Below are 15,814 nucleotides of genomic sequence, written 5' to 3'. Positions count from 1 at the left end.
ACACACATCAGTTTCCCCCAGCTGTTTAATTTACTTAAGCCATTACCATCTGTGTTTATGTGAACACTCCCTAAGACAGGTATTTTGACATTATTCTCTGTGTATTTGACTGTTTAAACACGATAAGCTGCGATAAAAAACTCAATTGAATACTGGTGTATGAGCACAAAACAAAGTCTGTCAGACACGAGTTCTCTTTCACAGCTTATTAGGCTCGATTGGTTTAAAATTGTTGGATGTTTAAACTGGCAAAGCTTAAAAATTCATGCAAATGCTAAACTTTCGTGATGACAGGCATTGTAACATCACAAGCGTAACCGAGACCATTTTTGTGCCAGTTGTCAAATTCCTACTGGTTTATTGTGTCTATAATTATATAGGCCACCCCTAGTTAAATGTTATTAAGTTTATCCATATACATTTGTTTCACTTTTTGGAATGGTTAACAGGCCCTAGATGTGGTGCTATGTATCCTTGAGGAAAAAAGACCTGTCTCCATCATGTCACTAATCACTAATCAACTATTTCTCTCCAGACTATGTATTCTTTAGTGGGTTACTTACTTCATAGCCAATCAATTTTCATGGACAGGGGCTTCGCGAGGGAAGTGGCCCCACAACATATTACACCTAATGATCCTTGTAATAATTACTGCTGTCATTTAGTAAGATGTATACCTTTATTTGGAAATGTTTCTAGAACCATCCAAACATCAGAATGTCAGAAATCATAACATCTTGAATAGATTTTGCACGTCTATAATTACTGGTGTTTCCGTGTTGTAAATAAGTTCACGCAATATGTTCAGTCTTACTGACTGTTGTCATTGGAACTGGAAAGGAGAACACTTTGTCTTGGAGTAAAATCTCTCTCTAGAGTAAAGGTGGAGCTTGAGAGGGGCAAACAGGAGAGCGGAGATGGAAATGCAGTTAGCTCTTGCTCACGCATATTACACTGGGGTATAAATCAAGACAGTGAGAGAGAAGGAAATGCATTAGACGCCCAGCGGGACGGTGTATACACTGAGTTTGAAGGGCAGATATCAGGCTGGATGGATGAGGCCTACCACACGATTGAGCTCAACTCTCAGCTGAATCTAAACTATAAGATTTCGTTCAGACATGAGATGGATATATTGATGGGTTGGAACAGTTTGGGAGTGTGTTTCTGTGTGTGCGTGCGTGCTAGAGAAAAAACAAAGAGAGAGCTTGGAAATTCAAATGGCTCAAAAAGAAAGTATTACCTTTGTTTGTCCTTGTCTTTGGCCCTGTCGGTCTCTTTGTCTTTGTCTTTAGTTCTGTCTCGTGTCCTGTCTTTGTCTCGAGTTCTGCGCTGGCCACGATCTCGTTCTCGTTCTCTGCTGCGACTACGTTTCCTGCTGGACCGGCCACTGCTGCCACTGCGAGACTTTCGGTGACGGGAACGAGACCTTCAAGAAACACGCACACCAAAAATACATATAAACTGGAAAAGCATATAAAAAAAAAAAAAAGAAGAACCAGCCCTAAGTAGTGGTTAGCTTAGTTGTTAAACATCCAGGCTGTACTGGCCAAAAGATTACGCCACCATTGTGGCATTGATCAAGATTGATTAAACCTCGAACTCAACATGGACGTTGCATGAAAGTTGCAGAAACAAATTCCAAAAGCAATTATGCCATTCACAACTCCTACTGTGACTGTCTATGGCTCATCAGTGACCTGGTGTCTGTTCCATTGATATCTCAAAATGTTACTGATACAGTATGCATCTATTGTAAAACATGACATTTTAAATAGTTAATTTAAGCGCGTAATATTAATATGGTTTTGCGCAAACTGAGAAGAACGACAAAAACGCTGCCGCAATCACAAATTAAAACTGTTGAGTCATCAAGTGTGTCTGTGTGGTGCAGTGTGCTCTGCGTATGCTCTAGACATGTATGAGAGCTGTTGGCCAACTGTTGGAGAGCCAAGTTCAGCCCATGACCCAATCATCTCTCACCCCGACTTTTTTTTTTTGTCATGGAGAAAAAAAAAGGCAAAAAGTGCAAAAAAAATTAATTAAATGTGCAAAAGTCATGCGTAGATCCAAATTCACATACTCAATTCATTCAATACTTGCACACTGTGGCCAAATACCAGAAATACGTAACAAGTAGGCAAGTACAAAGACCCCAAGTGTGGTTTATTGGGACTAGGGTTGCAAAATTCTGGGAATTTTCAAAGATGGAAACTTTCCATGGGAATTAATGGGAATTTAAGGGAATTAACAGGAATTTATGGGAATAAACGGGAATAAACTGGGAATTTTCAAATTTGAAGGTTGGCTCTTCATAGGGAACTTAAATATAGTTGAGGAAAGTATATTTTAGCATAATCTTGACTAAAACAAACTGTTGCTGTTCAAATACACTTGAATATCCATGCCATTCCTCAATCACATGCACATAGCACACTGCTTACTGCATGGCTATTGAGACCACTCCCCCTACTGGCACTGTGCATGCCTCCATCACATGTACAGAAGCCCAAAGCACAAGACTATTGAAGGCACACATTTGAGCCTGTGGACTAAACAAAGTGAAGTAAGTTTTGATGATATTATGGGGAAATATATTTATTAAATGTTTAAATTGCAAATATCACATACAAATGTATACATCTAGTAGATAGCAAGCTGATAAGTTAGATGCTAAATAAGCTAGCATAACTTTATTTACCACATAAGTAGGGCTGGGCGGTATGACGGTATATGTTGTTACCGCGGAAGAAAATGTCAACCGTAACAGATTTTTTTATTCCGTGTATACCGCGACATGTAAATAACTAGGCGTGGTTAACTCAAGTGCAGCGTGCGTGAGACTGAGACACTGATATTTGTCAAAGAAACATGAAGAATGACCAAGAGGATCCACAAAAGGAATTACGTTTTCAAAATTAACGTGATATTTTCGGGGGGGAAGGCGCAGAAGTCAACTAGAGCAGTGCAGCACACTGAAAGTTTAGAGAGACACACATGCTCGCAACAGGGCTTACTTGACAACAAGTTCATATATCAATATTCTAACGAATAGAAATAACCTTAAATAATGTATTTATCCGTCTCTTATGTGTACAGTTACTTTCAGAGTGGACGCGCAAGCGGTTGCCATGGTAATGAATATTTCCAAAATTCCCCAGCTTAACTTCCCATGGAAATTTACCGGAAACTTTCCGGAAATTTACCGGAAATTTTCCACCCCTTTGCAACCCTAATTGGGACAGATCCTACTGTATAAGTGAAGTACTGCAGTTCTGATGTGACACGCTGCAGTGTAAACTCTGTGTAAACTGTGTGTTAAAGTGATGGGTGCATTCCTTCACCTCAGGTACACTTAATGTGTGGGCAAAGACACACATAGTCACACACGTGCTTGTTTTTATATCTCTGTACGTCTTTCTTTTACTGTTTTTACGACTTTTACTGTTTTTATACTGAGCTAATGATATTTTCTATGCTCTGACTGTACCCCTAATCCTAACCCTCACAGAAACCATTCAACGTTAATTAAAACAATGTTCATTCATCTGTTTTCCCTGTGGACAAAGATTCTTTTGACAACGTAATCAAAGTTTGTGTGTGTGTACAGATTTAACTTATACTGCGGTGAACAAATGTCTTCACAAGAATAGTAATCATCTATACATGGTGGGAACCTTGGTAGAAGCCTTTTCATAGTGTCTTTCGGTGTCTCGCATATTCATTATTATAGACCTTGATGCAAAAGTAACATTACAAAAAAAAAATGTTTTTTGTAATGTAAATCCCTGTTGTTGTTTTTTTTTTCATTATAAAAAATTTGGCCAGAAATGTGGGGGGTTGTGTAATTTGTCCTTTTGTCTCGGTCACATCCAAAAGTGAAGAAAAGAAGGTCCAGCTACAATGATGTGGGAAAAGATGATGTTTTGAAGAACATTGGTAACCAAACAGCAATGGTGACCACTGACTTAGATTAAATGAACAAAAAAACTTCTCAAGTGTTCTTCTGAGACATTGAGACACTCAAAATATCTTCTTTTGTCTTTCACAGAAGAAAGATAGCCATACATGTTTGGAAGGACATGAGGGTGAGTAAATGATGACAATTTTCATTTTTAGGTGACCTGTCACTTTAAAGGTTTCCTGCCTCATTAGTTTTTTAACAGTGTTGTTGTGTTCTGAAACTAGTGCCCTCTTTCAGTGGCCAGTATTGGTGTCGAGAACAAATGGGCCATTTTTTTAACCATTCTGCACACCATACTGAAAATCTTGTTATAATAACTAATAACAAAATAAAGAAAAACAGGCCCCCACACGTGTAAAGCTGTTAATTTATAATTAAATTCAGTAAAAATTCACAGCACACAATCATGATGATCAGTTTTTATGATCGATCATTGGTGTCACTTAGTAGTGCTCGTGCAAAATCCCTATTGGCTGTATGAAGTGGCCATTAGGGAGGACCTCAAAATGACTGTAAACATGCTGCATTGATCCTTACGGACAGGCCAGAGAATGCCCGGAGATTTAAAGGATTTTACTTACCAGAGCAACTGACTCCAGAGCCATACATCCACACTGTGACATACAGACATGCTCACGCAAACACACCGATACGTAAACACACAGAGTATGGGACATGGTAGAAAGTAAACGGAGCTGATTCTATTGTCAACAATCCATTTGTGTACTTTTACTGTAAAAATGTTTGTAGAAAAAAATCTCCTACAACACACATTTCACTGGTTACTTTGTCCACTAGAAATACCCAAAGAGAATTTTGGATTTTTAATGAAAATTCCAACCACTATGTAATTTCTGATGCATTGTTTATTAACACTGTACATGACATTACTTTTTTTTACATTTATGTAAGAACTCCTGAAATGACTTGTGCTATATTCACAGCTAGACAAAATAATAATGAAACCTGAAACACCACCGCTGTAGCAAAATACTAACATATAGGCCTACAGTACATATCACTGTGTGAGACATGAAAATATGATTTTTATATATATATATATATATATATATACACTGAAAATGTTCAAATATATGGTCACATCCCCATTCAAAGATTCAAGTCACATGATCCTAAACTCACGTCAAATGTTGCATAATCAGCAATAAACCTACACTAACACACTAATGTTTCCCAACATTAATAATGACAAATATAATATTATGTTAAAAACAGAAAAATACATTGCTTATGCTCACCAAGGATGCATTGATTTGATCCAAAATACAGTAAAAACAGTAATTGTGTGAAATATTATTTTGTTTGAATATATAGTAAAATGTAATTTATTCCTGTGATAAAAGCTGAATTTTCAGCATCATTAATCCAGTCTTCAGTGTCACATGATCCTTCAGAAATCATTCTAATATGATGATTTGCTGCTTTTCTGTCATCGTGTCTCATATTTAATCTCCAGCATGCTCTTCACTGTCTCCTTGGTAAACATGTGCACTAAGCTTTTGATCGAATTCATTAAGAACAATATTGTTTAGTGTGGTGAAAATTATGGCAGTACAATTCCTTGCCTCGTGCATTTTTATTTTTGATTGATTGGTTAGTTGGTTGATTGGTGATCGATCCACAGAAGAAAGTCATACAGGTTTGGGACAACGTGAGGGTGAGTAAATATTACAATTTTAATTGGGAAGGCAGCCAAAATCTTTTTATGAGGGATGTAGGTAATCTTGTTCCAGCTTTACCAATTTTCTCGACATTACAGATAGGGTCTAGAAGCAGATCCTTGTTTGAAAAATGTGAGTCTGGAAACACTAAATCTGCTGTACTTCTATTTCTTATGTTGTTTTATCTGATCGTTTAGCAGGCAGAGCAAAAGCAGTTATAGTTACACGAGAGAACACGAGAGGTCTTATTTTAGCAAAATGTACTTGTGGCCAGCGCATGTAATAAACACCAGGGCCGTCGGTTTGCTGTTTTTTCATCTCTTTCTCTCTTTCTGCAGCCCAGCTCACTTCTGGGCCTGTTGCAAATTAAATTTATTGTAGTTAATAGACTGTGGTGCGGCTGCTAAATGTCAATTTCATTACCAAGGCCTTACCCTTAGAGAATTATGACCTCATTTAAGGCGAGGGGGTAAATGTGTTAATGCAGGATGGCCAGATAAACATCCCCTGCCACAAGCACACATGCGTCCAGCAGCATCATGCCAAGAGTGGGCTATTTTACATGACTTTCAGCTATTATCGCTGGAGGAAAAGCCTTCCCCTATGGCCTAAAAATATTTAAAATTCTTTTGAAAGATCCTTTTTTTTATTTCCCCCTCCCTCCAATCCATTAAATCTAGCAGCAACGATTGGCTCAGGCAATTTTCCCTGCAAATTATCAATAAAGTAATTACCAGTGTGTGGGAGCACACCGGGCGCTTATCGCTGATGCCCCCTGCCCAGCCGCGGATCTGATACCTCCCAGCATTGCATTTGGGTAATTATGTGAGCAGGATGGTGTCCTGCTGTTATCACACCATATTATATTCCTGCTAAACAAGGTTTCTTGCTTCATATGAAATTGGATATTAATGGTGGCAAATGATAGCACTAGTGCAACTAACAGACGTAAGATACACCACTGGAATCCTAACCTGGCCAAATGATTATTTATTCCTGCCGTGGCCTTTTCTCTCTTCTGCTCTTCTCTTCAGTTCAGTCCAACACACACACACACACACACACATTCCACTCTCGGTCCACGGTGTAACACAGTCACCCTGTAAACACTAATTTATTATAAAGACCTGCTATAAAAGAGAAGACAAAAAACGTCAGTTCCGACCACCAAATCACCATGCTTCTCTTTGCACTTTGTTACTAAGAAAAAATTAATAAAATAAAAAATATTTTATATATTTATATATATATATATATATATATATATATATATATATATATATATATATATATATATATATATATATATATATATATATATATATATACACTTTTGTGTGTATATGTCAGAAATCTATCATGAGATGTAATAATGGACTCTAGAAAGAAATAAACTCTCTAATCTCCTGACCAATATCAGCTGTGTGATTTCTTCAGAAACATGGCCTTGTGATTCTACAAGGAGGATATTCATGGATATTTATATACAGGAAGGAATATATCAGACAATTATCGTACTGTACCTTTTTACCTAAACTATAACAATAATATTCATAACATGACAACTCTGAGGGTGCTTTCACATCTGTAGTTCAGTTCATTTGGTCCGGACCAAGGGTGAAAAATGATACTTTGTAGCATTTTTCAGGCGTTTTGGTTCCTTTTCACACCAGACTGATCGCACTGGTCCGAATCAGCTTATGAGTTGATAAAACGAACCAAAATGCAGTCACGTGACTACATCCACGTCACTCGTTGGCCAGATATGTCTGGCATTTCCATAACTGCACTTCGTTTGGTCAGAATTAACGTGCGGGAAAATCCGGCAGATAACACGCCGCTGTTTACTATGGAGAGACGACTGCGTGGGCTGGTTGTATCCTTCGTCATATTTTATTATATAGTTTGTCTACTACACCACTTTAGACAAACAAGATTATTTGAGAATGAAGCGAGGATGCAGCTGTTAATAATTTCTATCAGGCTCTGTCTGCACCTCCTCACAACTTAAAGTTTGTCCGCGAGTGCAAACTGTCAACAAACATTTCTCCTCATCCCATAATCACAGCGCAGCTGACTACGGCAACTGGTTTAGTCCAAAAATGCGCAGTTCTTTGGCAGTTGGTTCTGTTCAAGGTCGGATCACGTTCTCACCACAAACGAACCGCTCCAGAGTTCGTTTCAAAACGTACCGAGACCACCTCTTCGAGCAGGTCTCGGTACGCTTGTTTGGTCCGCTTTTGGTGCGCACCCGAGTGCGATTGCCGCATTCACACCTGCCCAAACGAACCGCACCAGTGGGGAAAACGAACTCTAGTGCGATTCAACCGAACTAAATGAGGCAGGTGTGAAAGCACCCTCAGTGTTTGGCACGTTAATGGATATGACAATGATATGTTTGGTTTTGGCAGAACTGCTACACTGCTGCTGATGTTATTGCTTTTTACAGTTACTGTTATTGCTGTTACTGTTACTGCTGTTACTGTTATTGCATTTTACTGTTATTGCTGTTACTGTTGTTGCTTTTTACTGTTACTGTTATTGCTGTTACTGTTATTGCTTTTTACTGTTACTGTTATTGCTGCTGTTATTGCTGTTACTGTTATTGCTGTTGCTGCTGTTATAGCTGTTACTGTTATTGCTTTTTACTGTTACTGTTATTGCTGTTACTGTTATTGCTGTTACTGTTATTGCTTTTTAATGTTACTGTTACTGTTATTGCTGTTACTGTTATTACTGCTGCTGCTGCTGTTATTGCTGTTAAGGTTATTGCTGTTACTGTTATTGCTGTTAATGTTATTGCTTTTTACTGTTACTGTTATTGCTGTTACTGTTATTACTGCTGCTGCTGTTATTGCTGTTACTGTTATTGCTTTTTACTGTTACTGTTATTGATGTTACTGTTATTGCACCTGCTGCTGTTATTGCTGTTAAGGTTATTGCTGTTACTGTTATTGCTTTTTACAGTTACTGTTATTGCTGTTACTGTTACTGCTGTTACTGTTATTGCATTTTACTGTTATTGCTGTTACTGTTGTTGCTTTTTACTGTTACTGTTATTGCTGTTACTGTTACTGTTATTGCTGTTACTGTTATTGCTTTTTACTGTTACTGTTATTGCTGCTGTTATTGCTGTTACTGTTATTGCTGTTGCTGCTGTTATAGCTGTTACTGTTATTGCTTTTTACTGTTACTGTTATTGCTGTTACTGTTATTGCTGTTACTGTTATTGCTTTTTACTGTTACTGTTACTGTTATTGCTGTTACTGTTATTACTGCTGCTGCTGTTATTGCTGTTAAGGTTATTGCTGTTACTGTTATTGCTGTTAATGTTATTGCTTTTTACTGTTACTGTTATTGCTGTTACTGTTATTACTGCTGCTGCTGTTATTGCTGTTACTGTTATTGCTTTTTACTGTTACTGTTATTGATGTTACTGTTATTGCACCTGCTGCTGTTATTGCTGTTAAGGTTATTGCTGTTACTGTTATTGCTTTTTACAGTTACTGTTATTGCTGTTACTGTTACTGCTGTTACTGTTATTGCTTTTTACTGTTACTGTTATTGCTTTTACTGTTATTGCTGTTGCTGCTGTTGCTGCTGTTACTCTTATTGCTTTTTACAGTTACTGTTATTGCTGTTACTGTTATTGTTTTTTACTGTTACTGTTATTGCTGTTACTGTTATTGCTGTTGCTGCTGTTAATGCTGTTACTGTTATTGCTTTTTACAGTTACTGTTATTGCTGTTACTGCTGTTATTGTTATTGCTATTACTGTTATTGCTTTTTACAGTTACTGTTATTGCTGTTGCTGCTGTTAATGCTGTTACTGTTATTGCTTTTTACAATTACTGTTATTGCTGTTACTGTTATTGCTGCTGCTGTTATTGCTGTTACTGTTATTGCTGTTGCTGCTGTTAATGCTGTTACTGTTATTGTTTTTTACTATTATTGCTGTTACTGTTATTGTTTTTTTACTGTTACTGTTACTGTTATTGCTGTTACTGTTATTGCTGTTGCTGCTGTTAATGCTGTTACTGTTATTGCTTTTTACAGTTACTGTTATTGCTGTTACTGTTACTGCTGTTACTGTTATTGCTATTACTGTTATTGCTTTTTACAGTTACTGTTATTGATGTTGCTGCTGTTAATGCTGTTACTGTTATTGCTTTTTACAGTTACTGTTATTGCTGTTACTGTTATTGCTGCTGCTGTTATTGCTGTTACTGTTATTGCTGTTGCTGCTGTTAATGTTGTTACTGTTATTGCTTTTTACTGTTATTGCTGTTATTGTTATTGTTTTTTACTGTTACTGTTATTGCTGTTACTGTTATTGCTGTTGTTAATGCTGTTACTGTTATTGCTTTTTACAGTTACTGTTATTGCTGTTACTGTTACTGCTGTTACTGTTATTGCTATCACTGTTATTGCTTTTTAGTTACTGTTATTGCTGTTGCTGCTGTTAATGCTGTTACTGTTATTGCTTTTTACAGTTACTGTTATTGCTGTTACTGCTGCTGCTGTTATTGCTGTTACTGTTATTGCTGTTGCTGCTGTTAATGCTGTTACTGTTATTGCTTTTTACTGTTATTGCTGTTATTGTCATTGCTTTTTTACTGTTACTGTTATTGCCATTGCTGTTATTGCTGTAACTGTTATTGCTGCTTCTGTTCTGTAACTGTTATTGCTGCTTCTGTTATTGTTGTTACTGTTATTGCTGCTGCTGTTACTGTTGGTTATTGCTGCTGCTGCTGCCACTGTTATTGCTGCTGCAGTTGTTATTGTGGTCACTGTTATTGCTGCTGCAGTTGTTATTGCGGTTGTTATTGTGGTTACTGTTATTGCTGCTACGGTTGGTTATGGCTGCTGCTGCTGCTGCTGCTGCTGTTATTGCTGTTCCTGTTATTGCTGCTGCTGCTGCTGCTGTTATTGCTGCTGCAGTTGTTATTGCTGCTGCTGTTACTGCTGCTGCTGCTGCTGCTGTTATTGCTGCTGCAGTTGTTATTGTGGTTAGTTATTGCTGCTACTGTTGGTTATGGCTGCTGCTGCTGTTATTGCTGTTACTGTTATTGCTGCTGCTGCTGTTATTGCTGCTGCAGTTGTTATTGTGGTTACTGTTATTGCTGCTACTGTTGGTTATGGCTGCTGCTGCTGTTATTGCTGTTACTGTTGCTGTTATTGCTGCTGCTGCTGCTGTTGTTATTGCTGCTGCAGTTGTTATTGCGGTTACTGTTGGTTAATACTGCTGCTGCTGTTGTTACTGTAAAGCTTTGTATACAAAATAAATAATAGGTTAGCAATTAAATGTTACATCGCAGCCATGGAAAAGTTTGGATTCATGATGAATGAGAGAGTTATACGTGAGCCCATAAATTTAAGGTTGTCGGCTTTGAATTTTCAGCAACATTTAACAATATTCCATTAGTTATTCCATATAGAAAGCTTGAATTGTCTACTTTTAAACAAAACACTTCAAAACGAAAATAAACCAACTAGCCTATGCTTATGTATTCCGTATGAACTGTGCACTTCTCTCTACAGGCGCGTTCACTGCGAAGATGACGAGTCAGCATCGTCAACTTCATCTTTGCAGCCCAACACTGACACAGAAAACACTAGTTTATTAATAAACAATTCAAATGTCTCCTTGCTATATTTGACACATTCATAATCATTCCTTTTGCCGGTTCTTTGTGACTGCTGTTATGCGTTATTGGCAGCGTCACCCTCTGGTTACATGAATGCGTCACCACCGCATCAGCACCAGAACATGGATATTTTATTTTAGAGAATAATCGCACAACCTATTCGATATTCTACAATTAAATCAACTAATTGAATATTCAAAAATTGTGACTCATTCCTGCATGGAATTTCTTGTTTCTTTTCCCATATCTTCACTCGCGTCTCACCCATTTCCGAAGGGGATTATAAACGTTTCTTCATTGGTTCGCTTTTAATTAGGCCTATTATTTTCGTATGCTTTACTGGGGTAAAGTAGAAAAAAACGCTGTAGGACAGATAGCCTACATTTTTACTTGTACGTCAAATTCTTTTTAACACAGTTTGTGCTTGTTATTAGACATGGTAATTGGTAAGGCGCGTCAAATTTATTTGTAAACCATGTTTCACACGCGTGGGTGATTTTAGTTTCGCTTTCTCTGGCAGCGCAATATCAAACATTGCCTAAATGCCTTGCCCTTGTGGAAGATAAAATTCGCTCTTCATACATTTTACAACAAATAGAAAACATGAAGATTTCAGAAAAGAGATCAATGGTCTCTTTCCTGCTAGTGTCCCACATTCCTCTCAAAGCAGAGCGGTAGGCTAACACGCGTCTTTGTGTGGAAATATTAAACTAAAGTTTTTTTTTTTTTTTAAATAGATTTAAATTAATTATATTATTTAAGTTCCCAGGATTTACTGATATTTATTTCAATGCTTTACAGGGTTTAGTGTGTTTTTTGCCAAAATACATACAGGCTTATATATATATTTTTTTGTTGTTGTTGTTGTTGTTTTTTTCAAAACAACCCCCCAACCACCGCACCACCGCCGGTAGTTGGTCCATTACCACTGCGGTGGTAAAAAACTGCCACCATCACAGCCCTGTATATCCGTATGAATGTTGCATTTCTCTCTAAAGGCGTGTCCGCTGTAATGCGGAGATGGCGAGTCAGCATCGTCAACTTCATATTTGCAGCCAAAAACAGAAAACACTCGTTTTGTAATCAATAATCAAAATTTCTCCTTGCTATTTTTTTTCCAAGACATTAATAATCATTGCTTTTGACGGCGCTTTTTGGCAAGCTTTATGCGTGCGCTTGAATGTTGAATAGGCATATTAGCATTAAGCCTACATTTATTAAAAGCTCAATATGATGTAGTATTCCCCCCAGTACACATTTAAGTAATTCATTTAATATAAACATGTGATTAGTCAACAGATGGCTTAAATGAACGACTACTAGTCAACTAGACAAATATTTAGTCAGGAGCAGCACTAATGTATTGCACAGCAAGCATCTACAGCAACACACAAAGTTGCTTTTACAGAGTCAGTCTGAGACGGAAAACGCAACAACAAAAATGGATATGCGATAAGGTCAGAAGGTGTTTGTACATCTTGAGTTTGAAAATGTATAAAGATGACAACTCTGTCCTCTACAGGTAAAGCAGAGTACCACAAACTACAGTCATAGGGTGCATGAGTTCATGCTTAATGCAGTAAACTCAAACAGGCAGGCTGAAAAACAGGCTTTAGACAATGATCCTTCCTGTCTGTGACAGACGGCTTTGCCTCAACTATACTTAGGTGCAGAGAAGACCAAGTGTGATAATGATATCCAATCAAATCAATATTCAACCCCCCAAAAATTGCTGCTATATGATGATTTACAAGGCAAACATTGCAGCTTCAGAATTAGATGATTGTTTCACTGACTTGGCCCTGTGTACACTAACACGGTCATCTTTCATGATTTAAATAAAACATTCAGTTTTGTTGTGCTGCTTACATTGTAAAAGAAGAGTTACAGTTAAAAAAGAAACAGAACACTACAAGTGTGAAAAAAAAAGATAATAATAATAATATTATATATATATATATATATATATATATATATATATATATATATATATATATATATATATATATATATAAGCAACTTCTAGTCAACTCTGACGGAAAGAACCAACAAACAGCTTCCGCTTAATTAGTGTGACAGAAGTTCTCAATATTTTTTATTCCAGAGCACTGAAGTTCACCTTGAATAAGCAATGTGGGTTTCCTACAGGCACCGGTGCTCCAAACAGCTGTTCCTTCTTGTTCCCAAGCGCTTCACGTAATGAAAAATGTTAACAATTCAGGATGTCTTATTCGGAGTGCTCTTTAAATGCAGTGCCACACAAGTGTAATTTATGAGATTCCTCTAATTGCCAGAGCTCAGGAGAACATTTCCAAAGCTGTTTCTTTCTGCTTATGTTCACTGCTCTTTTTACATACACAACAGTTTATCACGTAAAGTCAAAAATGAAAAATGAATAGTCTTGGAACTGACTGTTTTAATATCACAGCATCCATACAGATTTTGGTCATGTGTATTTTTGTCGAAGAATAAATGATGAGAAAAATCTTCTGAGATAAAGGGAAGTGTTAGTGCTTTGCATTTATAGGGCAGTATTCCTTTAATGGGTGTCCGTTTTAAACTAGTTAGCACCAATTTGATAAGCAATTTAAGACACATTAACTAATTAAATTTCTGGCTGTCCGTGTTTTCACTGTTATATGGTAGGGGGCGCTATTACGCATCTCCTGAAAGAGCGCTGAATCTCCTGATCAAAACACAGGTGAAAAAGAAGCAGAAACAAGTGATAGCAAATGTAAGCAGATGCATATGTAAAACAACATGAACATCAACAATAAACAGCATATAAATCAAAACTACCTAATGTTACTGAATGAAGTGTCGACCCAGGACGAGCTCTAGGACTGTGAAGCTTTGGGGGTGTTGATGGACTCGATCTACTCCATCTGTGTTTTGATCTAATTCTTTGACAAATATCTGCCTTTCTCAGCTTTTTGCTCAAAATGTTGCTTTTTTTGAAACTTGCATGAAAAAGAATACATGAAGCTATAATAAAATGTTGTTGTTTTTTAGCACAAAAAAGCGCACTGTTCTTTTTTATGATATACTGCATTTTCAGATATTCATACAACAAAATATTCTGGGGGCCATGAAAACTTCCTTAAAAAAAGAATTTACAAAAATGGCTTGCAACATTTTTCAAAAACGCTAGCGGGGAGAGAGTCAAAATAACAACTGATATCTAATCTGTAAATTTTGGTTACACTTTATTTTAAGGTGTAATTGTAATTAACATTGAACATAAAATAACATTGAAGTGCTGAGTAACAATAATTAACTACATATATTTACTATAGTCGGGCTAGGGTTAGTTGCATGGAATTATGCTTAATTTAGTTATTTCTATAGTAACTACATGAAACGTGTAGCAAATACACTTAAATAAAGTTTACTGAAATTTCTTAGAGCAATCTTTTTCTCTCTCTGAGACGAGAGAAAAAAAAACTGCTCACACTTGGGCCACCCACACTTGCAAGGTTGTGTTTTTCAGTCCAGTTCAAAGGTCTCTGAGAAAGCTCTGATCTACATGAAGTCATTTGTTTCAAAAGTTTAGGGTTGGATTTATTTTTATTTTTTTAATGATTTGTGAAAAGCATATGTGAGCGCCATCACTCAACAACAACAGTTACATCCTAAACGCTCCTATCTAACTAGCACCACTGAGACTGCATTAGATCCCTATTAGCGGCACAGAGGGCACCGCAAGCAGAGGTCAACGAGAGGCAAGAGGTCAGAAAGTCAATAAGTGCTAACTCAACACTGTCAACACACACAATCATAAGACCGACTGTGCCTAAACAAGACACACTTCAGATGCTCTGGAGTACATTACAGATTGTAGAAAAATAATTCGATTTTTCCATTATGATAAATAATCAGAAAAGTAAAAAAAACGCATCCTTAGTAATGACTTTCTATGACTTCATATAAAGGTTCTTTTGGGGAGAGTTTGGGGGCAAAAGAAGAGTGAATTTTTAAATGATGTTGGAAGCATGTGTTTTTAATTAGTAGGTGTTCTCGAAGGGTAAGATGATGGTTTTCTGTTCTTTTTATGATAAGGTATTTATGAAGTGACGGTAGATCTGAAGGTCGGTCCTTAAAGACTTTTATTGTTTAAATGTGGAGGGTTATGTTTCAATTTAAGCACTCGCACAAGAAAAAGCATAAATATTGAGACTAAGTGGACCGACCATAAAACTACAGCACAGAGACAGCACTGTGACAGAGAGCAGACACTCATTCCACTACTAAAAGAAAAACCACACTTAATTAAACTCTAAACGAGCATCTGAAATAGCACCTGCATAAAATCCATAAATTAAGCAAAAATAGCATCAGAAAAGGAGTGTTTGATCATATATACATAACATCAGCTCTCCCAGAATCCCGATGACAAAGCTAAGCTACTCTGCTGTAGCCGAATACATCAGTTGTGTCTAATCACAGCTCAGTCCACCTCTAATGAGGCCATGAAAGAGAGATATCAGATTTCACTAACCATCAAGAAAAACAGTCGGGAC

The 15,814-nt window shown here is 37.1% G+C and overlaps 1 protein-coding gene across 2 annotated transcripts in view; it reads right to left on the bottom strand.

The window, feature by feature from the left end:
* The window catches only part of rsrc1 (arginine/serine-rich coiled-coil 1), a 153,283-nt gene that overhangs the window by 106,894 nt on the left and 30,575 nt on the right, over positions 1 to 15,814 (bottom strand). For both annotated transcript variants that reach the window (XM_081371025.1, XM_081371026.1), the window contains exon 4: positions 1,244 to 1,429. In XM_081371025.1, the coding sequence (XP_081227151.1) occupies positions 1,244 to 1,429 (186 nt within the window). The remainder of the gene's footprint in view (positions 1 to 1,243; positions 1,430 to 15,814) is intronic.

This window comes from Scardinius erythrophthalmus, assembly GCF_964197995.2.
Source record: "Scardinius erythrophthalmus genome assembly, chromosome: 7".
In the NCBI taxonomy this organism is placed as follows: Eukaryota; Metazoa; Chordata; class Actinopteri; order Cypriniformes; family Leuciscidae; genus Scardinius; species Scardinius erythrophthalmus.
This window is presented reverse-complemented; position numbering and strand designations above follow the sequence as displayed.